This window comes from Plasmodium yoelii (genome assembly GCF_900002385.2).
Source record: "Plasmodium yoelii strain 17X genome assembly, chromosome: 9".
NCBI classification, from domain to species: Eukaryota; Apicomplexa; class Aconoidasida; order Haemosporida; family Plasmodiidae; genus Plasmodium; species Plasmodium yoelii.
In genome coordinates, this window is record NC_036181.2 from 1,265,168 (window position 1) to 1,292,676 (window position 27,509).

General features: G+C 22.9%; 9 protein-coding genes across 9 annotated transcripts; 5 read left to right on the forward strand and 4 right to left on the reverse strand.

Annotated features, from left to right (window-relative positions):
- Positions 1 to 2,393: 2,393 nt before the first annotated feature.
- PY17X_0930500 (uncharacterized protein) lies at positions 2,394 to 5,342 on the forward strand (the record flags this gene model as incomplete). Its single annotated transcript, XM_721271.1, has 1 exon — positions 2,394 to 5,342. One exon carries the CDS (start codon positions 2,394 to 2,396, stop codon positions 5,340 to 5,342), a length of 2,949 nt encoding a protein of 982 aa, XP_726364.1.
- Positions 5,343 to 6,206: 864 nt separating this feature from the next.
- Positions 6,207 to 7,716, reverse strand: PY17X_0930600 (AP-4 complex subunit mu, putative; the record flags this gene model as incomplete). Its single annotated transcript, XM_022956036.1, has 3 exons — positions 6,207 to 6,434; positions 6,529 to 6,717; positions 6,823 to 7,716. The coding sequence occupies 3 exons, from the start codon at positions 7,714 to 7,716 to the stop codon at positions 6,207 to 6,209; spliced, it is 1,311 nt and encodes a 436-aa protein (XP_022812229.1).
- A 1,173-nt stretch (positions 7,717 to 8,889) lies between these two features.
- On the reverse strand, positions 8,890 to 14,133 carry PY17X_0930700 (ubiquitin-protein ligase, putative; the record flags this gene model as incomplete). Its single annotated transcript, XM_022956037.1, has 1 exon — positions 8,890 to 14,133. One exon carries the CDS (start codon positions 14,131 to 14,133, stop codon positions 8,890 to 8,892), a length of 5,244 nt encoding a protein of 1,747 aa, XP_022812230.1.
- A 1,857-nt stretch (positions 14,134 to 15,990) lies between these two features.
- Positions 15,991 to 16,920, forward strand: PY17X_0930800 (uncharacterized protein; the record flags this gene model as incomplete). The annotated part of the gene is made up of 1 exon (XM_719913.1): positions 15,991 to 16,920. One exon carries the CDS (start codon positions 15,991 to 15,993, stop codon positions 16,918 to 16,920), a length of 930 nt encoding a protein of 309 aa, XP_725006.1.
- A 1,550-nt stretch (positions 16,921 to 18,470) lies between these two features.
- On the forward strand, positions 18,471 to 18,943 carry PY17X_0930900 (conserved protein, unknown function; the record flags this gene model as incomplete). The annotated part of the gene is made up of 2 exons (XM_719912.1): positions 18,471 to 18,807; positions 18,891 to 18,943. 2 exons carry the CDS (start codon positions 18,471 to 18,473, stop codon positions 18,941 to 18,943), a joined length of 390 nt encoding a protein of 129 aa, XP_725005.1.
- A 93-nt stretch (positions 18,944 to 19,036) lies between these two features.
- PY17X_0931000 (tRNA m(1)G methyltransferase, putative) lies at positions 19,037 to 20,301 on the reverse strand (the record flags this gene model as incomplete). The annotated part of the gene is made up of 4 exons (XM_719911.1): positions 19,037 to 19,183; positions 19,310 to 19,369; positions 19,493 to 19,561; positions 19,699 to 20,301. 4 exons carry the CDS (start codon positions 20,299 to 20,301, stop codon positions 19,037 to 19,039), a joined length of 879 nt encoding a protein of 292 aa, XP_725004.1.
- A 1,391-nt stretch (positions 20,302 to 21,692) lies between these two features.
- Positions 21,693 to 22,649, forward strand: PY17X_0931100 (proteasome 26S subunit non-ATPase; the record flags this gene model as incomplete). Its single annotated transcript, XM_719910.1, has 1 exon — positions 21,693 to 22,649. One exon carries the CDS (start codon positions 21,693 to 21,695, stop codon positions 22,647 to 22,649), a length of 957 nt encoding a protein of 318 aa, XP_725003.1.
- A 284-nt stretch (positions 22,650 to 22,933) lies between these two features.
- PY17X_0931200 (conserved protein, unknown function) lies at positions 22,934 to 24,472 on the reverse strand (the record flags this gene model as incomplete). Its single annotated transcript, XM_022956039.1, has 7 exons — positions 22,934 to 23,031; positions 23,126 to 23,159; positions 23,242 to 23,295; positions 23,367 to 23,392; positions 23,521 to 23,666; positions 23,838 to 23,887; positions 24,134 to 24,472. The coding sequence occupies 7 exons, from the start codon at positions 24,470 to 24,472 to the stop codon at positions 22,934 to 22,936; spliced, it is 747 nt and encodes a 248-aa protein (XP_022812231.1).
- Positions 24,473 to 25,029: 557 nt separating this feature from the next.
- PY17X_0931300 (actin-related protein 2/3 complex subunit 1, putative) lies at positions 25,030 to 27,060 on the forward strand (the record flags this gene model as incomplete). The annotated part of the gene is made up of 7 exons (XM_022956040.1): positions 25,030 to 25,215; positions 25,393 to 25,696; positions 25,894 to 25,990; positions 26,111 to 26,168; positions 26,246 to 26,315; positions 26,398 to 26,540; positions 26,752 to 27,060. 7 exons carry the CDS (start codon positions 25,030 to 25,032, stop codon positions 27,058 to 27,060), a joined length of 1,167 nt encoding a protein of 388 aa, XP_022812232.1.
- Between the last annotated feature and the right edge of the window lie 449 nt (positions 27,061 to 27,509).

The window sequence follows — 27,509 nt, forward strand, 5'->3', positions numbered from 1 at the left end:
TATAACTATGTTGCATATTTTTCTTTGATATTATATAATAATTTGGAAAAAAAAATATGCATATAATTTGAAATGACATCACTTTTGCAGAATTAACAAAATAACACAAAAATATTTATCTGCACCAAAGTTATTAATTTGTAAATTGTTTTTTTAACATTTATTATTGTAATGTTTTTAAATATAATTATGCATTACCTCATTTTTTTTTTTTTAAATTATTAATTATTTAAAAATGTGCAGTTAAGAATTTAAATAAAACATATTAGATATAAAAAATAATTGCATATTATTTTTATTAATACATTTACAAAGATAAATATCATTCTAAAATAAACGAAATATTTATATTTTTTAATAAAAAAAAATAACATAATTTTGGCTACTTATATATTCTCTTTCTAATTACATGAGTATATTTATTTATTATTCCAAGATTGGGAATATTTTATATTTTACTATTTTCTTAACATTTCCTTTTAAATACAAATAAAAGAGCATATAACTTTTTCTTCTCTCAAAATGACAAAACTATTTTATATTTTTAAGAGTTATACTATATGTATTAATTTTATAGTGAAAAAAAAAAAAAAAAATTAAATGTGCATATATAGCATTAAGTCAAATAATATAAAAAATCTCAAATAGAAGATAGTTTAAAATGTGCAGTTGGATATATTGGAAAAATACAATTTTCCATTTTTATTTATAAAGACTAAAAAAATAAAAATGTTGACAATATTGTTGACAATCCTTTTATTCAAAATATACACATTTTACTCAAAATATACACATTTTATTATATACAGGTGTGTTCCCATCTTTTTAATAAAATATAAGAAATATATTCCTGATCAAGTTAATAATAAATATGTGTATGTAAATATATGCATCAATCTATCTATCTATATATGTTGATAACAAATTTGTTAATGTTTAAAAAAAATGTATATCAAAATAAGCCGAATAATATTTAATAGTACAATTAAATTTTAAGTGGAGATTTTTTCCACCTTATGCTTGAAAAAAATATTCCCCCCCAAAATTAAATACTAATTAAAAATTAAGGAATGAAAAAAAGAAAAAGCAAAAACGAAAAACAACAAATAATAGAATTATCAAAACCGAAAAAACAACAAATAATAGAATTATCAAAACCGAAAAAACAACAAATAATAGAATTATAAAAACCGAATAATAATGTTGAAAATATATGTATATATATTTATTTATTTATTACAATTTGTTTTGAATATAGCGCATACACGCAATGTCATTTTAATTTCTACATAAATCGACTCACTTAATGTAAAAAAATTTCCTTTGAATTATTGGCTGTTTTCACAAGATAAAATTTATATTTTATTTTTATATGCATATTTTTTTAAATTAATTTTGTATTTATTTTTATTTTATTTTATTTTTATATTATATATTTTTTTATAAATATTATGAGTATATATTTTTTTAATTCCTATTCATAGTATTTTTTTTTTTTTTAATTAACAAGGGTTAAACCCTATTTATGTATTTGTAGGTATACTATACATATGTAAGGATATATATTTCATTTTCTTTTTTTCGAAAAAAATATAATAGTTTGCTTACTTAGCATTTTAATATATATTCATATTTTCAAGTCTCAAGAAAAACAAAAAAGAAAAGTAAATATTATTGAAATGATTTATATTTCTAATGATTTTGTTATGATACATTCATATATTTATAATTCGATGTGCTTATATGTTCATGTTAACAAATTTATGTTAATTTTTTTTACTTTGCTTTTATATTCAGTATTCATCATTTTGTTCTTTCATATATTTATAGTAAAGCTTTTGTATTTATATTATTTTTGTTTATTTTTTTAATATTTTTATGCAAGTGTAAGTTCACATTTTCATATTACCTGTATAGAACAAAAACAAAAATAAAAATAAAAATACATGACTTGTGCATGCAAATATACGTATGCATAAAGATATAAAAAAATGTATTAATTTGTGAAAAAGACGTGTTTCATCAACATGATATGCAAACATTTGTTAAAATATGTTTGCTAAAAATCGAACATCGATTCTTTACATATATATATCAGTCCTTTTTTATGTCTTCTTTTTTACATTATATATGAATATATAAATAGGGAAACATGCTGTAATATATCCTCTCTCTTTAATACCATCCATAATAGCTAGCTACAAAAAAAAAAAAAAAAAAAATAGCTACATTGAATATAATTCGAACAAATATTATAACAAAATTTGAGAGTGGACATTTGGATATAATTAAGTAGTAAGAAATAATAGAAGGGGGTATTGCTAAAGGTGTTATATTACACTAGTAAAAAAAGGTTATTATTTATAATAGTAGAATAAAGTGTGCATATAAAAATGTACAGATCTCACATTGTTGAAAAAAATGGACAATTCCTATTGAAGGAAAAAAAATATCTTAAAAATATATTACAAAGTTACCGATTTGAAGGGTTTCGAGAAAAAAAAAATGAATTGTTTACTATTAACAATGATGGAAAAAGATGTATAAATTCATTAGTATATACACCAAATTTTAATAAAATAAGCCAAAATAAAAATGATGGAATAACAATAACATGTGATAAAAAAAAATATGAACAAGACATATTTTCCTTGAATTATTTTTTAGATTTAATTCGAAATAATAAACATTTAAAAAATAATAGCGAATTTGTGAAAAATGTTTCTAATTTATTTAATAGATATGCAAAATTGTGTTGTACACACAAGATGGATTATATACAAAAAAATAATGAAAAAGTAAAACATTTAAAAAAAAGCAACGAAACAATAAATAAATTTTTAAAAAAGTCATTTGAAGCGTATAACAAAATAAATAAAATTTATGACAATAACAATAATAAAATTTATGACAATAATAATGATAAAATTCCTGACAACAATATAAACAGTGATGTAGGCCATCCAAATGGTCTTGTAAATATGAAAACAGAAATTGATGGGAAAGGGAAAGAATCCAATTTTGTAGAAACGTTACTTAAAGATATTGTAAAAATATATTTATCTAAAATTCCTAAAGGGTTTGAAAGATTTGAAAAAAATAATTCAAACAAAAATTGTAATGGGAATATAAATAATGTCCAACAAGAAGAAGAAAAACCAAAAAAATTTGATAATAATTTTTTTTATTTATTTATTTTATTATTATTATGTTTTCTACTATTTGTCGATTCAAATAGCTTATATAATGAAATAACACAAAATGATTTTTTTTACAACTATTTATCTAAAGGATATGTAGATAAAATAAAAATAATAAATAAAGATTATGTAAAAGCATATTTAAATTCACATGGTATTAATAAATATCATCTTAAATATGTTAGTTTTAGGGTAGGAAATAGTGACTCTTTTGAGAGAAAAGTTGAATTAATACAAAAAGAAATGAATATAAAACTTGATGAAATTATAGAAGTACAATATGTAAATGAGGGTAATATTATAGGAGAAATAAAATCTTATATTCCTAGTATACTTTTTTTTCTGTTTTTAATTTTTATATTCCAAAAAATAACCTTAAAAAATGTAGCAAACAGTGGTATGGATAAACTATTTAAATTTAATAAAATAAATCCGATTAATAAAAATAATTATAAAACTGATATTAAATTTTCAAGTGTTGCTGGAATGAAACAAGCAAAAGAAGAAATTATGGAATTTGTTGATTTTTTGAAAAACCCAGCAAAATATCAAGTATTAGGTGCAAAAATACCAAAAGGTGCATTATTATGTGGTGCACCGGGAACCGGAAAAACATTATTAGCAAAAGCTGTTGCTGGAGAAGCTAATGTTCCTTTTTTTAATATCAGTGGAAGTGATTTTATTGAAGTGTTTGTAGGAATAGGACCATCGAGAGTTCGAGAATTGTTTGCTCAAGCAAGAAAACATGCACCATCTATTATTTTTATAGATGAAATAGATGCTGTTGGAAGGAAAAGATCAAAGGGAGGTTTTGCAGGTGGAGGAAATGATGAAAGAGAAAATACTTTAAATCAGATGCTTGTAGAAATGGATGGGTTCCATACATCTAATGATCAAGTAGTTGTTTTAGCAGGAACAAATAGAATCGATATTTTAGATCCTGCTATTACAAGACCCGGAAGATTTGATAGAATTGTTAATATAAACAAACCTGATATTAATGAAAGATCAGAAATATTTCAAGTTCATTTAAAAAATTTAAAATTACATGATTCTTTAGATATTAAAAATATAAGTTATATATTAGCATCGTTAACACCGGGATTTGTCGGTGCAGATATTGCAAACGTTGTAAATGAAGGTGCAATACAATGTGCAAGACGATCACATATACAAGGGGTTCAAATAAAGGATTTTGAATTAGCTATTGAAAGAGTATTAGGTGGGTTAGCAAAATCAACTTCACTTATATCTCCGTTAGAAAAAAAAACTATATCATATCATGAAACGGGTCATGCTCTTATTGGATGGTTTTTAGAATTCGCTGATCCCGTTTTAAAAGTGTCGATAATACCTAGAAGTAATGGTGCATTAGGATATTCTCAACACCTAAGTGAAGAAATTATGTTATTTTCGAAAGAAGCCATACATGATAAAATTGCAGTTATATTAGGTGGTCGTGCAGCAGAAGAATTATTTATCGGAAAAATAACAACAGGAGCAATTGATGATCTAAATAAAGTTACTCAGCTAGCTTATTCATATGTATCTCAATATGGAATGAATAAAGAAATCGGTTTAGTTTCGTTTCAACAAAATGGTGGAAATAATGGTAGTGGCGAATATGCTTTTTATCGACCTCATTCAGAATGTTTAGCACATCTAATTGATAATGAAGCTAGAAGTTTAATAGAATCACAATATAATCGAGTTAAAGCTATTTTAAAAAAAAATGAAAAACATGTACATAACCTTGCTAATTTATTATATGAAAAAGAAACAATATCTTATCACGATATTGTTAAATGTGTTGGAGAAAGACCATATCCTATCAAATCAAACTACGAAAAGTTTGTTAAAGCAAATCCCTATAAAATGAATTTATCCACATCTATGGAAGAAAAATCTGGAGAAGTAGATGATCCCAAAAATGTTAGAACCCAAATGGGTGATTCAGAAAGTGCACAAAAAAATGCACCTCAAAAGGGCGATAATAATAATGGAAGTGATAGCGGAAATAATAATAGTGGAAGTGATAGCGGAAGTAATGACAAAACTGGAAATGATGATTCTCCTATTACTCAAAATATTGGCGATAGAAACAAAAAGGATGAAAAAATTTCTAATTTTAACATAAGATAATTGATACTATATAGACATATGCATATGTCTCTGTTTAAGTAGAATCGTTAGTGAATCACTTAAATAAGATGTTGTTTTTAGATAAACATTGCTATTATATTATATTTCCGGGGAAAATACCAAATTATTATGAATCGCCGATTTTATAACAACAATTTTATTATATTTGTTCAAAACGGATAAATTTAAACATCCATATTTATATGTACATTTCATGAAATAATTTTTTATATAATCCCTTAGGATAATTATTTTTATTTTATTTTATTTTATTTTTTTAAAAACAAGTTGATATAGAAGCAACCCCATATTTATATATAGATGTGTTTGTATATCTGTATTTAGTATACATGGATAAAAAATATGTGTAAACAAATTTAAGCATATTTTATGATATAAATAGTAATTTTGTTATTTTTTTATGTATTATTTTGTTTTTTTTTTTCCCTTTTTTTGGAATAGTTCCACATTTAACTGCATATTTTTATGCAAACTTGTGAAATATAAGTTGGCCCACCAAAAAAAATATATTTATTATGTAGATAATGTCATAAATGCATATTTATATTTATTTCGGTATATATTTATAATTTGTATATCCACAAATTCTCTACTATTTTATAATTAAAATATATTTTAGATCATGGGTGGACAGTTTTTTTTGTTATATAATAGTAGGAAAAAAAAAAAAAAAAAAAAAAAAGCTAAAAAAAACTGAAAAAAAACTGAAAAAAAACTGAAAATTTTGATAAAAGGAACCATAACGATAGTAGTAGTAATAACAGGTTAAAACAAATCCAGGGGATATACTTACAAAAGGGGTCTTGATTTTTTTTATTATTTTTTTATTTTTTTTTCTTACTATTATGTAAACCGATAAACATATGAAGAAGATTGCGTAATATATCTAACCCACCGATGTGTATTACTTGATTTATAATTTTCTATTATTTTTAAATATTTTATTCTGAGTTTTGATAAATTAAACATAGGAATTTCAAACATAATATGTATAGGCCCAAAATCTCGTCTCATAAATTTATAATTTTGATTTAAGGTTATTTTAGAACGTATAGTATATTCTGTTTCACCCTGAAATGTAAAAAAAAAAATATTTATTTCAAAATGAAAAGTGAGTAAATAAATATATATCATGATGTATTATATATGGATAAATTAAAGCTACCTTGAATTTTTTTATTGTCCATAATAATTTATTTTCATTGGGTATGTAATGAGCAGAAAAGAGATCCGAATTTATATTTGGGTCTAAATGTACACTTGATATATGCTTGCATAAATTGCAATTTACGAGAACATTAGTGCACGAATATCGGGACGGAATATCCAATTTGATTCGTATAAATAGTTCAACCTATAAAGGAGGGGAAGCACATGTAGTTGCAAATGTGTAGCGGTATATCGAGTGTGTATCGGTGCATCGGGTATATCGGGTATATCGGGGGTGCATTAAGAATACCGTGTGGTTAGGGTTGTAGAGAACATTTGCAAATAGATGAAAGGGAGCCTTGAAATTGTTGTTTATTCGATAATTCATAAGAACACATTCGCCATCTGGTTGGTATAAAGATAAAATTCGATCCGTTTCAAAATTAGAAGTATTAACTAGGTGGTTAAAATTACAATCATCTATAATTATGTTATTTGTATTATCTTTATGAATATTTTTAATATATAGATCATCATTTAGTGCTATTTTTATATATGGATTTCCAAGTAAATATGACTTAATTTGTATAACCCCATCAATATAAGAATATATAATTTCTCCTTTTTTATTCATAATTAAATTTATTTTTTCAATAATATCTATAAATATTTCATTTTTTTTATTATCAGCTTGTATAGGTTTTTGTGAAGCATTCGAAGGTAATGTGTTTGAATGTTTAATCGAAAATTTAGTTAAATTTGGAAATTTTGTATTAGAATTATTTATATTATTAATTTCATTATGTATTAAATATCTTATATATTCTGTATTACTATTTTGTAAGTATCCATAATCTATAACTTCATCTATTATTTCATAAATTAAAATAAAATTTGTTCTTATAATTTCTTCAGTTAACTGTCCACAAAAATCTTTAAATATTTTTAATAATCTATATAATAATTCTACTAAATAACTTGGTGAAATATTAAATAATGATGTTAATACAAAATATAAATTATTATTTTTCAAGAAGCAAAAATTTATTCCATTTAAATAAAATAAAGGTGGTGGATCTCCTTTATGTAGCTTAACTTTTCTAAAAAATATTTCAGCACTCCCTTTTAAAACATCGCCTCGGAAATCTCGATTTATTATTGTATCTCCTCTTGGCGAAAGGATGTAAAACTGGGAGATCACCATTTTGTCACTATTGCCAATGTTTTCACTATTATGTAATTTTTCACTATTGCCAATGCTTGCAATTTTGTCACTATTGCCAATGCTTGTAATTTTGTCACTATTGCCAATGCTTGCAATTTTGTCACTATTGCCAATGCTTGTAATTTTGTCACTATTGCCAATGCTTGCAATTTTGTCACTATTGCCAATGCTTGCAATTTTGTCACTATTGCCAATGCTTGCAATTTTGTCACTATTTTCCAATGCTTGTAATTTTCCTATTTGCCAATGCTTGCAATTTTGTCACTATTTTCCAATGCTTGTAATTTTCAGCCTTTTGGTACTCCCCCACCTCATCTGTAAAGGATAAATTCCCCAAATTAGCGGCCAGGTCAATCTCGTTTAACTGTATCACTTTTTTTAGGAAATTAAAAAAAAAAACACCATAAAAAATAACACAAAAAATAACACCATAAAAAATAACACAAAATAAAAAAAAATTTAAAAAAAAAAAAAAAAAAAAAAAAATTTTAAATGTCGGCAAAGGTGGAAATAGAAAGCACTGCGATATATAAAGTTGACTGAAAAAATATTTCAGATCGATTTTTAATTTCCTTAAATTAAACGTATCGAGTAAGTATGCATAAAATGGGAACAAATAAGGTAGAGCAAAATAAACATTTTTACACAATTTATATCTGTCATTTTGTACATAAATTATAAAATTTGCTTTTTTTTTTTTTTGCATTCAAATCAAGGCAACAATGCATTACTTAAAAGGGACTTTACAATGAGCACATGCAATTGGCTTGGCATATATTAGCATAGCTTGGCTTAGCCTAGCCTAGCTTAGCCTAGCTTATATTAGGTTGGCTTAGCCTTGCTTGGCTTGATACAAATTGACGTATTTTCGCAGAGTTTTTTTCCCCACCCTCATTAGCTAGCTCTACACCTGGATATATTCCTTCCTTTTCAGTTTTTTTAGAAAATAGTTAAATTTATTTATAACGGGAAAAAATAATTGAGTAAAAAAGTTTTTAAAATGTTACCATAAACAAAATTATATATATATTAATAAAAAATGTAAAAAAAAAAAAAAAAAAATTATGTGTATAATAAATTTGATACGGATAATGAATAAGTTAAGGATATAGATAAATTTGAATTTAACAAAAAAAAAAAAAAAAAAATATATTAGCTTAAATCAAATCCTTGTGTTCCATTAATTGCTGTTATTAAATTTTGGTAAAGTATTTCTTTTGTTTCATAGTCAGGTAATTTTAATAAATTAACGCATGTTGAAGAAGTTGGTAGTCTTGTATTATCTGGTACTCTAGCTATACAAAATTTCGGATACAATTCTTTAAATCCTAATAATGGTGATCTTGAACAGCTTGTTACAAATATAAGAAATAAACTTTTTTCATTTGGAGTAAAATTATTTAATATTTCAAATAAATTTATAATAGTTTTACTATTTTCATTATATCCACCACTATATGTTACATTATTTCGTAAATCATTCACATCAAAACATTTATCATTACCTGATATTAATATTTTTAATTCATGGGCACTAAACAGTTTAAGCCATTTTACAGGTATTAATTGTGATAACCCTTTTAAAAAATGCTGGGTTTTTTTTTGTATTAATTTATTATATTTATAATCTATATATAACTTTATATATAATTCTTTATTTTCATTATTAACATTTATATTTCTTCCATTTGGTATTAAATCGATGCAATCAAATTCGTCCACTTCGTCCACTTCTTTCGCTTCGTCCGCTTCGTCCACTTCTTTCGCTTCGTCCGCTTCTCCCACTCTGTTGGCCATCGTATTTATGTATCCACCCGAAATCGATGAAATGAGAGTATTATTCTGTAACATGTTTTGATTTTCATTTATAGAACCACTACTTCTAGATCCCCGAAATGGAATAGAATTCAAATAAACTTCGTTTCTAGAAATCGTTGATATATTTTGATCGATTGTATTTATTAGTACATCTAAATTGTCAATTATATTAAAAAATGTGTTAACATTATTATTATATAAATTTTGATTATCATGAAAAAATGAAAGTGAATTATTAAATCCATTTTGACTATTTATATTATCATAATTTTTACTATTTTTAGTTAAATTAATAAAATAATTTTTAATTTCATTATATTGTGATAGATTCAAAAAATCCGGATTTTTATTTTCATATACACAAAATGTTAATGCTAAATTTTCAACATCATCTGTATTTTGAATATATAATAAACTATTAAAAAGCTCTTTATCAAAAAAATATATATCATTTATATTTATTTCATTATATAATAATAAATTTAAAAATAAAGTGTTAAATACTGATTCTATTAGTATTCTTTCATATATAGCTTTTCCTACAATTTTTCCAGAAAATTCATATAAAATTAGATTATCATTTTTTTTATATTGTTTAGGAAATAATGTATTATTTTGTGCATATTGAAATAAAATAAATTTATTATGAAAAATTTCTCGACACAAAAGTAATATAAATTCTTTAAATAATCCACCACCATCTATTCCAGTTTCATCATTTCCATTTTGATCTTTAAAAGCAATTCTTATATTTTGTCTTAAATTTACTGAACTTAAATTATTTAGAGTTATAAACCCATCTTCAAATATATTTGTTCGTCTTATATAATTATATTTTCGTTCTAAAAGATTATATCTTGTATCATCACGTATTGATTCTTTACTTTTATTTCGAAGATTATAAAAAATTAATAAACGATCTTGGAAAGGTAGGGTATATGGGCAACGTCTTAATAAATAATTAGCTAATATAGTTACATATTTTATATTTTTATTTATATATATATCATTTTTTTCTAAAAATAATGACAAATCTTCATCATAATTATTATTATTATTATAATTTATATTATTACTTTCATTAATTATATTAAATCGATTTTTTAACAAGTTATATGTATCTTTGATTACAAAAAAATCGTCATTAAATAATTCTAAATATTTATTTATTTCATATATTTTTTTAATTATTTTTGGTAATATATAATTGATTCCTCTTTTTTCACTATTATATAAATAATAATTTATCATGGTATGTGTATATGTTGACTCTTTTTTATTTCGATTACAATTTATATTATATAATTTGCTTTTTGGCGAATTTCCCATTAAATTTTGTTCACTGCTATGTATGCCATTTATTAAGTTGCTCGCCGTTTCGTTATTCACTTTTTTTTCACAAAATGTGTCTAAATTGGTATTTTTGTCGGTTTTGCAACTGTTGCAATATGTGATATTTTCGTCAAATGGCAAACTGTTTATCTCTAAATCGGTGAACCATTTTAAAATACTTTCAATATTACAATTTAAACATTGGATAGAATCCGTTTGTCTATTATTTACATTATCATAACTTTTGATTGTTTCATTTTCTACTTGGGTATGTTCTATTTTTATTTGATCATTTAGTGCACTAAAATAAGATATATTTGTTATAAAATCTCGGTGCAACGTCTCAGTTTCACTAACATCTATTTTATCAACATAATCTATCTCATTTTGTTCCTTTTTTTCACATTCATTCTCATATTGTTCATCTTCATCATTATATATATCATCATATGATAGATCATCCGTTAATTCTTCTATTTGTTTCAAATCTTGGTTGATATACATATTTTCTAATTCGATACTTATTGTATTTATCGTTTTCTTTAAAATGATCCAAAGAGACAATATTAATAATTTACAAATTTGTTTAAATGGTGGGGTTAGCATAAATGTTTTGCTATATTTAAAATTATTTATATCAATTAATTTATTATACATATTTGTGATAATATAATAATAAAAAAGAATACAAAAAGAAGTTAAATATATCACCATTTTATTATTATCAAAATATGGAAAGTCATATAAATTTTTCAAAAAATCATTATCTGTTTTTCCATTTTTTTTATTTTTCATCCATGATAAATATATTTTTTTTATTAAATATATATGTATATTATTTTGTACTAATATTTTTTTTATTTTTATTAATATTTTGTTATTTATGATATCTTTTTTTTTTTGTAATTCTACTAAATTGTTAGGAGAAAAAAAATAATCTTTATCATAATACTGAAAACTGTTATTTTCAAAATTAGAAACTTTATTTTGTGTAATAGATTCTATATTCGAATTTGTAATGTTATATATATTTTTATTATTAATGTTAGTTCTTATATTTACAAAATTATTATTAAAGATGTTAGATGCATTATTTTTTTCTGTTTTTATATTTTCTTTAGAATATTGAATAAAATTGATTCCATCAATTGGTATAGAATTCTTTTTATTATCATAAATATCTCCATATATTTTAACATAATTTTCTCTATTTTTATCATTTTTTATATTTTTAATATAATCATAATAGTTCCTATACATTTTAAATACATCTATATGTATACTTCTAAATGGAATCAACAAAAATAATAAACTGTCTAATTTCATAAAACAATATCTTTTGCATATATCTATTAATGATTCTATTATATTCTTATTATAAAAATATCCTAAACCTATTTTATCTACTTTTTTTTCTTTATTTTGTAGAAAATGTAATATTGGTTCATTTTCTTTGTTTGTTTTTACATCTAAAAATTTTATATCATTTTTTGATTGGTTCTGGGTATAATTATCCGTAGATAAAATATCGGATCGATTTTCATTTTCTTTTTTTAATGCATCATAATCTGAAACAGTATATATATATGGATGATGACCAAATGGCAAAAACATGTATATCTCTAATAATAAATCTATTATATTATCATTCATTATTTCTTTATTTGTATAAATAAATAAAAGAACATTTTTAAATATATTAATTCCTGAAATATTTTTTTTATCATATGTTTCTTGGTTATATATTATACTTTTTTTTGAATAGATTCGTATAATATGATTTTCAAAATTATAAACAATATTCTTCATTATATTTGTGTCTATTATTAAAAATTTTTTCATTACTAATATTAAGAGTTTTTTAAACTTTACTAATTCATCTTTCACATCTATTTTAGATGCAAATAATTCAAAAATGTTATATTTAAATAGTGATATAAAAATATAGTAATAATTGTAACATGTATTTGTTCGAGCTATATATAACAATACAAAATCTAATAATATATTTATTTTATTTTTTAAATCATTTACATAGTTACTGTTTAATTTATTTCCTTGTATTTTTAAAATATAAAAATAAATATATATTAGATCGCATACATATACTAGTAGTTTAGTTTTAGATTCACAAAATAATGGGAGTTCTATATCCTTATTCCAAAATATTAGAACATGTTTAATGATTGTAATTAATCCATCTATTGTTAAAATTATATAGTTAGATATTTTTTTAATTGATTCTACTATTTTTTCTTTACCAACATTTTTAAAATTGTTAGAAGCATTTACCATTCTATTTCCTAATTCTTCAATAAATTGATTATTTAAAATAAAATTATATAAATAATAAATATGTATCATATTACTTTCATATACATCTATATGACAATGTATATACTCTTGTACTCTTATAAAATTATCACTATTTTGGCTAGTTCGAATATTTAATTGATTCTCATTTATTTGTTCAGAATTTGAAACTTGTTGAATAGTTCTTTTCATACTATTTTTTGTCATTGAAAATTGGGATTTTTTATTTATTTTATCATCTTTATAATATTCATAATATATATTTAAATTATATGTATAATAATTTCCAATCAAAATATCTAAATGATTCACCAAAATATCTATTTCTTTATTGTGTCTATAATACATTTTGTTTTTTTCAACATTTACATTTTTCTCTTGATTATTATTATCACCCGATTCTGTCAACAAGTTTATGTTAGATTTTTTTGGTCTCAAATTTTGTTCATATATTTCTGAATTTAATAAATCGCTACTTTTATAGTTAACATTTTTCAGTAAGCTCAATTTATTATGCAGTTTTATTATGTCTAACAAAATTTTTATAGGATCATATATTCCTTCAAAATTCATACATTTATAATAATTATAACATCTCCATTTTGAATATATAAAACATGATTGGAAGGAAAATTCATATAAACAAATTTCTAAAGCTTGGGTATATATCGTTGGTGAAACAATCTTTTCTAACAATATCACATCATTAACTCTTTTTAATAGATTGGTATAAATTTCATTTTGTCGTTTTGATACATTTTCTTTATATTGGACATAAGTACTTATAACTTTGAAAGCATTTTTTCTTTTATTATATGCTAAATTTATTTCTTTTTCTTTTCGAGCCTTTTCAATAAATGTGTTTTTATTAAGTATAACATTTTTTTTCCCGCTCAAATTAATTCTTCTATTTTTGCTTTCTCCATCAAACATATTTTATTTTTGGGGGACCCAAACAAAGCAAAGATTATGCATAAAATTGGCACATAAAACGGCGAAATGGCGAAATGGCGAAATGGCGAAATATATATATGCATGAATAATTGCTACATATATTTCTCGATGTTAAAATTGGTTTTTTATTTTGTCTGATTAATAAAAAATGAGAGGGAAAAATGAGGGGAAAAATGAGGGGAAAAATGAGGGGAAAAAAGGGCAAAATGAGGGAGAAAAAAGGGCAAAATGAGGGAGAAAAAAGGGCAAAATGAGGGAGAAAAAAAGGGCAAAAAACAATTATGGGAACTTATTTCAAACACAGCATCGCCTATACAATATTAAAGTGTGCGTGTAAATTTAATATATACACTTTTATATGTTGAAAAAATAAATTGTTTATATCTATTTATTTTAATGATTTCCCTACTATATTCTTTAAAAAATGTTAATATGATTTTTTTAATTTAAAAAAATCAAATTATATTTATTATTACATGCACAAAATATATGTAATTAAGTAAAAAGGCATAAACTAATCAAAATAATATATTACACAATATATTTTATCATCATGCTAAAAACATAATGAGATCAATGAATTTATTATATATAAAGTGTTATTTTATTTAACATGATTTTCAATATATTATAAAAACGTTTCTTTCTTTTTTTCTTTCTTTTTTTTTGCATATTATTCTATAAAAATTATAATTTTAAAATAAAAAATAGTAACAAAAAAATATTAAGTATATAAATATTTATATGCATTATATATATACTACAAAATGATACTTATGTGGTATAATAAAAATTGAAAAAAAATGAAAAAGAGGGAATAGAACTAGGTTTTAATCTAGGGTTTGCAATCATATCACTATTTATAATTTTTTTTTAAGTTTTTTCCAAGTTTTTATAAATTTAATTTTTAAGTATTATTCCTTAAAGAAAAAAAATATGAAATTTTTATTTCCTCTTTTTTTTTTAAAGGGAAATTTTTTATGTTATAATATATTAATTTTTTCTTAAATAATCAAAAAATACATTATTTCTTATTTTATCAAAATAAATCATTGTAGTTTTATGACAATATGAAGAATCAAATATAAGAAATTCATACCAGAGGAAATATCAAAATTGATATATTTTGTAGTGATCATAGTTTGCATTTAAGATACGTTAATTAACTTGGCTACAATTGTGATATTATACATTTTATATTTTATTTGCATATATTTCTAATTTTTATGCCATTGATTTAGGATACTTTTCAAGTTTCCTTTTTTTATTTCACAAACCACATGCGAGTTTTTGTTATGTAGAGTCTCACTCTTACGTGTATAATTTACATGTACATATGCATACATATACTACATATATGTATTTTGCCTGCTCATTTTTGTCACATAAAACATATAATTTAAAAAGAATAAAATAAAAATTTGAAAAGTGCATATCATTTGCATATTTTATGTAAAACTTATATTCTTACATTTATTAGGGAATATATAAATATGAATACAAAAAATTCACAATAATTAAATTTGCATAAACTTTTATATACCCATTAATACATTTTGTCTATTATATTCTTTTTTAACCTGCACATACTAATAACTAGCTAAAATACGGACACAACAAAAAAAAAAAATATTACATAATATAATTTATTACTATAATTACGATATTACAATATTTATAAATATACATATATTCAATCATTTTAACGCATATATTTGTATATACACACACGTTTTTGTAACATTTTGCATGAACATGCAATAATTTACATTTACGTTCAGAATAAATTAGTGATAAACTAGCCATTTTTTTGATTTTTCGAAAAAAAAAAAAAAAATGGCAGAGCATTTAGCTCGTATAATTGGAACTGAAGAGGATAGAGTAAATTGTCCATTTTTTTGGAAAATTGGAGCTTGTCGTCATGGAGATCAATGTAGTAGAAGTCATTATAAACCAAATAGTGCTCAAACATTAGTAATAAGACATATGTATGATAATCCACCAATGGCTGTTGCAATTGCAGAAGGTCAAATGGTTGATGATGAAGTATTAGATCAAGCAGCTGATCATTTTGAAGAATTTTATGAAGAAGTTTTTGATGAATTAATGAAATATGGTGAAATTGAAGATATGGTTGTTTGTGATAATATTGGAGATCATATTATTGGAAATGTTTATATTAAATATACTCATGAAGATTATGCAGAAAAAGCTGTTAAAGAGTTAAACGGAAGATTTTATGCAGGAAAACCATTACAAATAGAATATACACCAGTTACAGATTTTAGGGAAGCAAGATGTAGACAATTTGTTGATGGGCAATGTAGACGTGGAGGGTATTGTAATTTTATGCATATCAAACATGTACCAAGAACTGTTAAAAGAAGATTACATAAACGTATGTATAAAAAATTTCCAATGTATAAAAAAAATAAAAAATCAAGAGACGATTCTGATGGTGACCATCGGTATGATCGATATAGAGACAGAAATAATAGAGATAAAAACAAACGTGATAAATATGGAAATAATTATAATTCATCAAGACGTAGACATAGAAGTCAAAGTAGTAATGGTCAGGATGATGATAACCAAAGAAGCCATAAATATCCGAAAAGAGAAAATAGTTTGGAAAGAAGAGAAAAGATAGAACGATGGAATAAAGAAAGAGAAATGAAAAATAGTCAAAAAAATAATAATGAAAATGAAGATACAACTAAAGTAGAAAATCATGGTGATGGTGATGATGATAATACTAAAGAGTAAAAATATATTGCACATATTATAAATAAAGAATATTATTAATACAGTATATACCTGTGCATATACCTATTTTGGACTTGGCCACATTTAAACCACTAAAATTAAATTTACATATATATATAGAGAGAGAGTCTTTAATATTATCATTATTTTTTTTTTGTATATATTTGTCTTATTTATAAAATCATTATTATAAAAGACATTAGCATAAATAGTGATATTTGGTGCATGAAAACGAATAAATCAATAATAAAAAGGTATCAAGTGTAAGATATGGGAAAATACCAACATGCCAATAGATGAAGGAAAGTGAATATATTTCATTCATTTTTTTGTAGACCAACTGTTAGGGTTCTGTGAAATTTAAATCCAAAAAATATGATCCAGATATGAAATACCAAAGTTTATGCTCATTTGACAGAAGATCTGGCATGTTAGAACCCATACGTTTTACTAGTTATCATTTTAAAATTATAAGGATAATATATACATATATATATACATATATACATGTATATATGAACAATTCGAAGCACAAATACGGATACAATGTGAAATACATATTAATATATCACAGAAATAGCAAATTTGGTGAAAAAAAATGTTTGCATAACATATATGCACACATACTAAAATAACAACGATATTTATCTATTTGCGAATTATCTGAGTTTACTTATTTTTTATTTATTTTACTTTTTATGTTTATTTGTGTTGCATTTTCGCATCTACAGGCATGCATACATACATACCAATGCCCAAATTGGGGGAATAAAATTTAATAAAATAAGAACTTCGAGAACCGACTGTACAGTTCCAAGCTGGCAGCATCTATGCTTTTAATTCAGATATGCAAGTGTCGTTAAGTTGGATAAAGTTCTACATATGTATATGTTTATCACATATATAATTGTTTTTTTTTTTATCTTATACTTCCCCAATTGTGCATGATAATTTTTTTTTTTTTTTTTCATTTTATGTTCATTCTTTATTTTTTATATCTTAACAAAGACCAAAACGTTTATAAAAAATTGTAAAATTGTAAAATTATAAAAATTGTAAAAATTGTAAAATTGTAAAATTGTAAAAATTGTAAAATTTAAAAAATTATAAAAATTGTAAAATTTAAAAAATTATAAAAATTGTAAAAATTGTAAAAATTGTAAAAATTGTAAAATTATAAATTTTTTTAAAAATTGTAGAATTATAAAAAGATAAATGAAATATCAAAATCCATGGCCAAACCGAATGGCTAGCATCTCTTAAGAACTGACGCAAAACATTTTTTAGTTTCAAATTATAAACATAAAATCTTAAAATAGCAAATAATTTTTTAAGTGCATAACTGCCATTTTAGTATGTAGTACCCATTGGGCTTATCCTCTAACTTATATTTTTCCCGACAATATTAAAAACGGCAACAACAAAAAAAGAATAAATAAACGATAAATATATATAATCAGAGAAAAAATTAAAACAAATTGTTTGTATAAGTTGTTTTATATATGTATATAATTTTGTTTTAACAAAATAAATAATATATTAATAAAAAAATGAGTAATGAAGATGACAATCATTCAAAACCCTTGACAGAATGCGAAGGGGGGAAGAAAAAAAAAAAAAATAAAATTAAAAAAAAAAATGAAAAAATACAAAAAGAAATATCAGAAGCAAAGTCAAACATCGATGATATTTTCAATAACATCAAAGTTAAAGATAAAAATGTAAAAATTAATGAAACTGGAAAAATTAAAAAAAATAATTCAGAAAAAAAAGGGACATCTTCTAAAATTAAAAAGAAAAAAGAAACATATGAATCAAAAAAAAATTCAAATCGATTGCACACACCAGATGGTCTTCCTATATATTCAATGGAGGAGCTTAATATGGGTATGTTTTTTTTTATATATACATATATATATCTATAATATATTATAATCCAATTTTGTGATATTTTTTTTTTCTTTATATAGGACGTGGAGGGTACACAAAAGACTGCCCTTTTGAATGTAGCTGTTGTTTTTAATTTTTTTTCACTTTTTTTCACTTTTTTTTTCATACCTGTTTGTTTCTATTTATCCCCATCAATTAATTAACCAATTTTGTTCAACCTGTTTAACTATTCGTCAAAAAAACATAAAACTTTTTTTTGTGGCAAACACTTTTCAAAAACCTTTTTCCAATCTTTGAGTTGTAGATAAGTTATTAGAATTTCTACTACAGTATTGACATTGAGAACGTTGCTTTTTTTCTTCTTGATATATTTCTACACATAGAAATAAAAAGAGGAGTAACATAAGGGTAGATGCACAAATTGTGAGAATATATTGCCAAATTGTGAAAATATATTGCCAAATTATGAAAATACATGTGTGCATATTTTTTCCCTTACCTCTAAAGGCAATTTTTTCGTTACTACATTTTGCAAAGAAGCTTGATAAAAAGATAAATTCTGCGTTAAAAAAATAAGGAAAAAGAATGAAAAAGAAAAAGAAAAGAAAAATCATGAAACAAGACCAATTTTTTATGATAAGTATATATCATATATGAAATATTGTAGATGCATTATATTAACCTTGGAAATGCTTCGGTCAACAAGTGCAGATATTATATACACTTCGTCTTTGTTTAATTCGGTTAGTTCCTATGAAAAAAATAATAGAATTATATTTCATACATACAATCTATATATGAAACGATACAACGTAAGTATATACATTATACAAACATATGAATCGGTTTTCAAAGTGTTTATGTGCAATCAATAGTTATATCACATACTTCTGTTGCATCAGGAGATAGAACCACAATTTTATTTTTTTCAAAAATTTCCCAATAATTTTGTGCATTTATATGAACTTTCCATGTATTTAAAGAATATTTTTGTTGTAATTGTAAAAATAAAAAATCATCATTTTTTAAATGGGAAAAATGAAATTGTATAGGAACTTTATTTTTAATCATATAATGATAAGAAAGAAAAATTTGTTTAGCTAAACTTGACATTTCTTTTTCTCCCATAAAATTTAAAAAGCTACAGTTAAAACATATTTTATATCCTTCATTATAAGATTTTTCTAAAAATTTTTTTTTTTCTTCTTTTTTTTTTTTTTGTAATAATTTTCTTTCTTTTAAAAATGTTATTTGTTCTTCCTCATTTAAGCCCTCTAATATTTTTAACAATTCAATTCTTTTTTTATGTTTTTTTTTTTTCTTTTCTTCTGGTCTATTTTTTTTACGTTTTTCTTTTAGAATTTCTCTTTTTTCCTTTTTTTTTTCCATCTTTGTTTTTTTCTTTTTCACAATTTTATTAACATCATTTTCGTCTATTACATTAGAAAGGTTACAAAAAAAGTCGTTTATTTCGTTTTCATCTGGTTTCATTTTTTACTCGATTTTTATATGTACAATGGGTTAGCTTAAAATATATACCAATTAGTGAAGTTTTCGTATTTTCCTTCTATACTCTCTTTTCCTTTTTGTTTTTTATTTTTTTTGTTATATTTTAAACATGCATTAATATATTAAAAATTATGACAAAATTGGCGTAGCTAATTAAAATGAATAGAATGTAATATTAATTATAAAATACGTAAAAAAATACGTAAAAAAATACATAAAAAAATACGTAAAAAAAAAAAAAAAAAAAAAACAGCGTACATATAAATGCAGAAAGGAGGCAAATCAAATGCGATGATAAATTGTCATAATATATTAATTTGCTTATCTTGGTTATACATACTATATTAATATGCACATTTTATTTAAATATTTGTTATATCTCTTAATTATAATAGTGGAAAATATTGTAACATAAAACCCATGCTATCATTTTGGTTATATATATAAAAAGAAAAAGAGAAAGTTGGTGCATAAGTTGGAAAAGTAGTGACTATACATTTTGAATGTCTTAACTAACATTATTTATTATTTTATTGTTTCTTTATATTTTTTATTTTTTTGCTAATCGTATATCTATAATAAAACAGGTCTAAACGGAAAAAAGAATTTCCGCTTTCCCGCAATTTAAATAAAAAAAAAAAAAATATACATATTTATACATATACATACATATACATATACATACATATACAATACATACATATACAATACATACAATAATAATAAAATATAAAACATAAATATCATCACGATGAAGGTGATTATTGACTTAATTTTTAGAAAAATATAAAAATAAAAAAAGGCGTTTTTTATATATTTTTATTTTTTACTACTTAGCATACGCATTTATAAGTATTGAATGTTTCTAAAATATATATTTTTTTTCTTTTTTTTCTTTTTTTTCTTTTTTTTCTTTTTTTCTTTTTTTCTTTCGTTTGTTTGGTTTTGTTTTTACACCTGTTTTGGTTTCATTTTCTGTTTTTCCCTTTCTTATATATCTTAATCAATTTTAACAAATTCATGAGGAAAACTGTTAATATATGATTATGTATTTTCCAAATTCATATAAACCTTTGAATGCACACATATATTTCAAGTAAAGATTATAATATTTATTTAACATTCCTTACAAATTTATACTATACCTATTTTAAGTAAATACATAAGACGTGTTATATATACAGGAATGTTCCAAATCACCAGATAATACATTCACAAATTTTATTTTCCTCCAAAATAAAACACTACCATAATATTAAAACAGCTTTCGCCTTTTTTTTTTTTTTTTTTTTATTATTTATAGCTAGCTGGCTAGCTAAAGACAAATAATTTATTTGATCTGATCACCTTTGAGTAATACATTTAAAAGAAAAATGCTTCTTCCAGTACGTAAATCATTTTACTTTTTCAACATTGCCTCAATAATAGCTATAATATATGCATTGAATAAATATAATAGAGAGAATGATGGTGAAATTGTAAAAAAATTGAAAAATATAAAAGAGTGGCTAATTAAAGAAGGGATAATATTATATAGAAAATATAGATTATTAAAAATTCCCAAAATTAATAAAAATGTAATAATAAATATGAGTGATAAAGAATTAGAAGAAAAATTTGCTCAAGCATGTAATGATGTTAAAATAATTCAAGGCAAATTAAAATTCGAGCAATGGATATATTTATATGGATTATACAAACAAATAATATCAGGAGATATAAAAAATGATAGCAAATTTTCATTAAGTTCTAATGATGAAATGGTTAAGATAGAGCAAATGAATGCTTGGAAAAATTGTTATGGGGTTAGTAAAAAGGTTTGTAAATATTTATATGTAAAATATTATAATGAATTATTTCCAAAAGGTGTCGAAAATTTAAATACAGATGCTAATTTTCAAATAGATTTAAAAAAAAATATAAGCAAAATGAAACCTTTGACAGATCGATTTTTTGGTAGCAATCATTCAATTCCAAAAAGCTCGGAAGATAGTTTATCTGATATATTATGTAATTATATTGTTTCAAAGAATATGTCACTAATTAAAAAAACAATCAAAGCACATCCAAATTTAATAAATGAAAAAAACAGAGACGGATTAACACCATTACATTATGCATGTGATAGAGGATTTCTAGATATTGTTAAATTTTTAATAAAAGCTGGTGCAAATATAAATGAAGAAGATTCTTTTGGAGATTCAGTATTGCATATAGCTGCTTATTCTGGTAAAATGGAAATAATTAAATTTTTAATAAATGCAGGTGTAAATATCCATAAAAAAAATGCAGATGGGTTAACTTATGATGCAATTCTTAGTCAGTTATAATCTATGGAAAATGTTATTGCTTTGGAATGTAAACAATAAGCATTACATAAAAAATTAGCAAAAATGCATACATATGTATATGCATATGTATATGTATGGGCATCCTTAGAGGGGAATGGAAAATTCATTTGCGATACGTTTCGTAGTTTATTTAATTTGTTTCACCATATTTATTCAGTAATATAGTTTTGATTTTTTTGTTTCCCTCCATTTTTTAACTTTTTTAACTTATTATTATTATTTTTCAAATCGAATCATAACGAAAAAAGGAAAGCCCTTCAACTTCATTTATAATAGATAATAAAATCATCTATTCCCCATGACGTTATACATGAATTAGTTGTTTTTTTTAAAGTGTTTCCTAATAATATGTTCGTAGAATCTATATAACATTAAGAAAGAAGTAATAATTTTATATCATATAATATATACGGAATTTCTATTATTCTATTATTCTATTATTCTATTTTATATACCTGCAGAATGCTCAAATTCAGAATCAACAGAAACCTAAAAAAAAAAATAGATAAATAAAATGAGGGATGGGTATATGTATATATTATGAGAAATTATTTTTTTTTTTTTTTAGTACTGATAATCTATCAGGGGCATTTTCCCCGCATACATCTATCCCCAAATTGGTTGACTACAAATAAAATATTTTATTTAAATATATTTCTGAAATATTGATTTGAAATAAATTATTTAGGGTAGTACCGTTGTATCATTGGATTTATGAGACTCTGTTGAAAAGTAAAAAAAAAAAAAAAAAAAAAAAAAAAAAAAAAAAAAAAATTAATAAAATTAATAATAAAATATTCACTATTTTGCACAATTTAGGAATACATGTACATATATTTTTTTTACACACCTGTCCAAATAATTTTATCGTCAACTTGTAAAAATAGAGAGTCACCATCCCAGGTATCAAAAAAATGAATCCTCATTTTGATTTTTAATTTCGTGTGTTTCGGTATGTTCGTAATTTTAATGTAAGCTTCAATTGGTCCGAATTTGCTTCATAAATAAGATAAGACAATATAAGATAAAATAAGATAAAATAAGATAAAATAAGATAAAATAAAATAAGACAATATAAGATAAAATAAGATAAAATAAAATATAATTTTTTCACGATTTTTCACGATTTTTCACAATTTTTCACGATTTTCACGCCTTTTCAAGTACCATGGGCCTCCAAGAAATGTGTCGGGAGAATTCCCACAAGTACTCACGTCCTTTTAAAAATGAAGATAATAACAATTATAAGATATGTATAAATATGTATAGATAATTAAATATGTATAAATATGTATAGATAATTAAATATGTATAAATATGTATAGATATATTAAATATGTATAGATATGTATAGATATATAACACAATATGGTCTTTTCTCTTATGGTTTGGAATGGTCATATAGATTTATTTTGATAAAAATTTTCTCATTTTTTATAATTGTAGAAAAGGAAATTAAGTACCGATGGGATCCATTTATTATCTTTTTTATCAAAGGTATCAATATGATATAATTTCCATTGATTTGTTTGATAAAATAAAAAATCATTAGTATGTATAGTTCCATAAACATTTAAATTGCTTATAATTGTATTATTATCTTGAATTTGCAAATAAGTGTTGCTACTATCTTTAATTATGAACATATCTTTTTCTCCAAATAATTCTATCTCTTTTTTACATTGCTCTGTTTTCGATTCAAATATCAGCTTTCGAATTTTTATATTATAGTTACAGTGCACATAACATGCAAATAAAACAATCGCTTTAAGAAGGCATGCATAAAAAAAAAGGACAGTCATTTTTTGGCGTGAAATTTGAAACAAAAAAATATATAATCAATATTTAGCCAAATATTTGCAATGAATATGCATGTGTATTTATTTATTTATCATTTATTATTTATCATTTATCGTTTATTATTTTTGTTCGTTTAAATTTCGACATTATCCTACCATTTTGTCTTTCTCATTTTATTTTTTTTTTAAATAATTAATTTTTTTTTCTGTTTTTATACTCCTTTCTTTTATTTCTAAATGGTCTTATCATACAGTATCCCTTTTGATGTGTCCATGTAGCCATTCAAATTGGCATACTCCATAAACATGTGATATAAATATAAAATGAATAGTCAAGAAAAAAATATAAGTAATAAACTTTTGGAATTTTTTGTTATATGTATATACACTGGTTATATAACTACACATTATTTATTATATATATTTTTTTAATTAACACAATAAAAAAATAAGTATAATATATTCACATAAAATATTGATATATATTCATGCACACACATATGCACAATTTCACATTAAGAACAAAAAAATAAAATATAACGAAATAATTTTACAAAATAATGATTGAATATTTAAAATGTAATTGTATAAAATATTCCATTCCCGATGAAGAATATAATATACCAATAAAATTGTCACCTAATAAAAAGGAAATGTTAATAGCTGTTGTTAATGTAAAAAACAACATAGTTCTATATAAAATAATTAATACCGAAATTATTTATTTTGATATTCTATATACCGGTGTAAGTTGAATAAATTAAATAAAAGATGTGAAAAAAAATATTTAAAACATTGATATTCTTTTTTCTTTCACCAATAAAAAAATTAGAATACTTTTGTATTACAGTATGCTACATATATATACATATACATTTATGCATTATTTTAAATAAATATAAATTTACTCAATCATAATACAGAGTAGAAATAAAATTATAGGGCTTGAATGGTCAGCAAAAAATGAATTGCTTGTAGTTACTATTGACATGAAATGTATCATATTTAAAAAAAATCAAAAAGAAAAATGGGAATGTACTAATGTTAATATACCAACAGAAGAATTACCAACATGCATTTGTTGGCACCCACATGCCAACACATTCGCAATTGGCTTTTCATCTGGGGCTATATTTATTTGTTCATTAAAAGAAAAACAAAAATGGGTTATAAAAAAAGTTGAAAATCATACTGGGAGTATTCTATTCTTAGATTGGAGCTCGTCTGGTATTCTTTTTATTCCATTTGTATTCCCATTTTTTATTCCATTTTTTATTCCATTTTGTATTCCCATTTTTTATTCCATTTTTTATTCCATTTTTTCACCGTTCCATTTTGACATTACCAAATTATCATCACGCAAAAAACTGAAAAAATTTAAATAAAAAATGAGATAATCGTAAAATTTCCTTCCATTTTCAAAGGTTACATATTGTCTACTAGCTCTTTGGATTCAACATCATTATTAATATACACACCAAATATTGTGGATGAAGAAATTCATAATAACGAAAATTTAAAGTAAGTTTAATGTTCAATTAATTTTTTAATAATTTGTTTATCATATTTGCGTATTTATCTTCCGAAACAAAATAAGTACACTATACATGTTTGTGTGCGCCCCTTTTTTATATTGTATAGAAAATTTGAGGAATGTATCGCAGAAAGAAATTTTAAAAATAATGACATAATAAATAAGGTTAAATATTTTTTTTTTTCTTTTTCTTTATTAATTCATCTTTAAAAAATATATTTATTACAATTCACTTAGAGCAGATTGAATGTACAGGATATATTTTATGCCACAGTTCGTTTTCTTTATCAAATGAAAAAGTAGCAATAATTGGTATCAAATAATTTAAAAAAAAAAAATATATAAATAAAATAAAATAAAATAAAATTTATAGCTATATATTTTTTTTTTTTAGCTAGCAGTTTTGATAATAGCTGTAAAAAGCAAAAAATAATAATTTCGGATTTTTTAAAATCCCCAACTAATATTCAATCCGTTACGTGGGTTGGTCAGACACTACAAAAATGTTTGTTCTTGGATAATGAAAGATTATTAGTCGTATGAAACCAAAAATAAAAAAGCATAAAATAAACTTTTGTATATATATTTACATATTTTATTTTTATAAATTTATGAAAATCACACATTTATTATATATGTCTTTATAAATAAAAGCATTATAAAACAACTCCAACAGTGGTATTATTTATATCTTAAAAAATAAATGTTAGAAATATAGTTATTTGGCATATATTTTTTTTTTTTTCAGTATGGCTATGAGGTGTTTCCAATTATTATAGAATGTATAAATAACGAATGGATTATTTCTCGAGTTGTACTCCCCGAGTTTATTATTAAAAATTTAAGTGTGGACTTTTTTTATGATAAAAAAAGCATTAAGGATATAGAAAAGACATGTAATGAACTGAATGGTAATGAAATTATTGGAGAAATTGTTGCACATTCTAATAGCATTTTACAACTGTCTATGTTGGAGACATGTGAAGATATGAAAAGTGGAAAGTTTGCAACAGTGTCAGGCGATTTTAATGTTGTTATTTGGAATTATAATTTATAATGGCTAGCTAAGATTTATTTATATGAACAAGTAAGAATTAAGAACATCATTAATATTTCTAAAATTCTTAAAAATAAATGAAATTCGCTCTTTGTTATTCTCTTTTTTTTGTCTCATATAAACCTACACCTAAATATAAAAGAAGAGGTATTAAATTCGTGCATATTTTTGTATTTATGAAACACAATATAATTGTGTAGAATTGTAAATAGTAACCTTGCATGGTCATATTTTTTTTATCATAAAAAATATTACAAAATATTCGATAAAGCACAAACTGTTACTTAATTTGAGAAATGAGAAATATGCATTCTTCATACATACTTATAATGCATGTATATATACATACATACATGTGAAGTATTAACTTTGTTACACAGAATAATTCAAAAAAAAAATAATGGACCATTTTAATTTTAACCTGACTTTGAAATAAAAAAAAATATTAT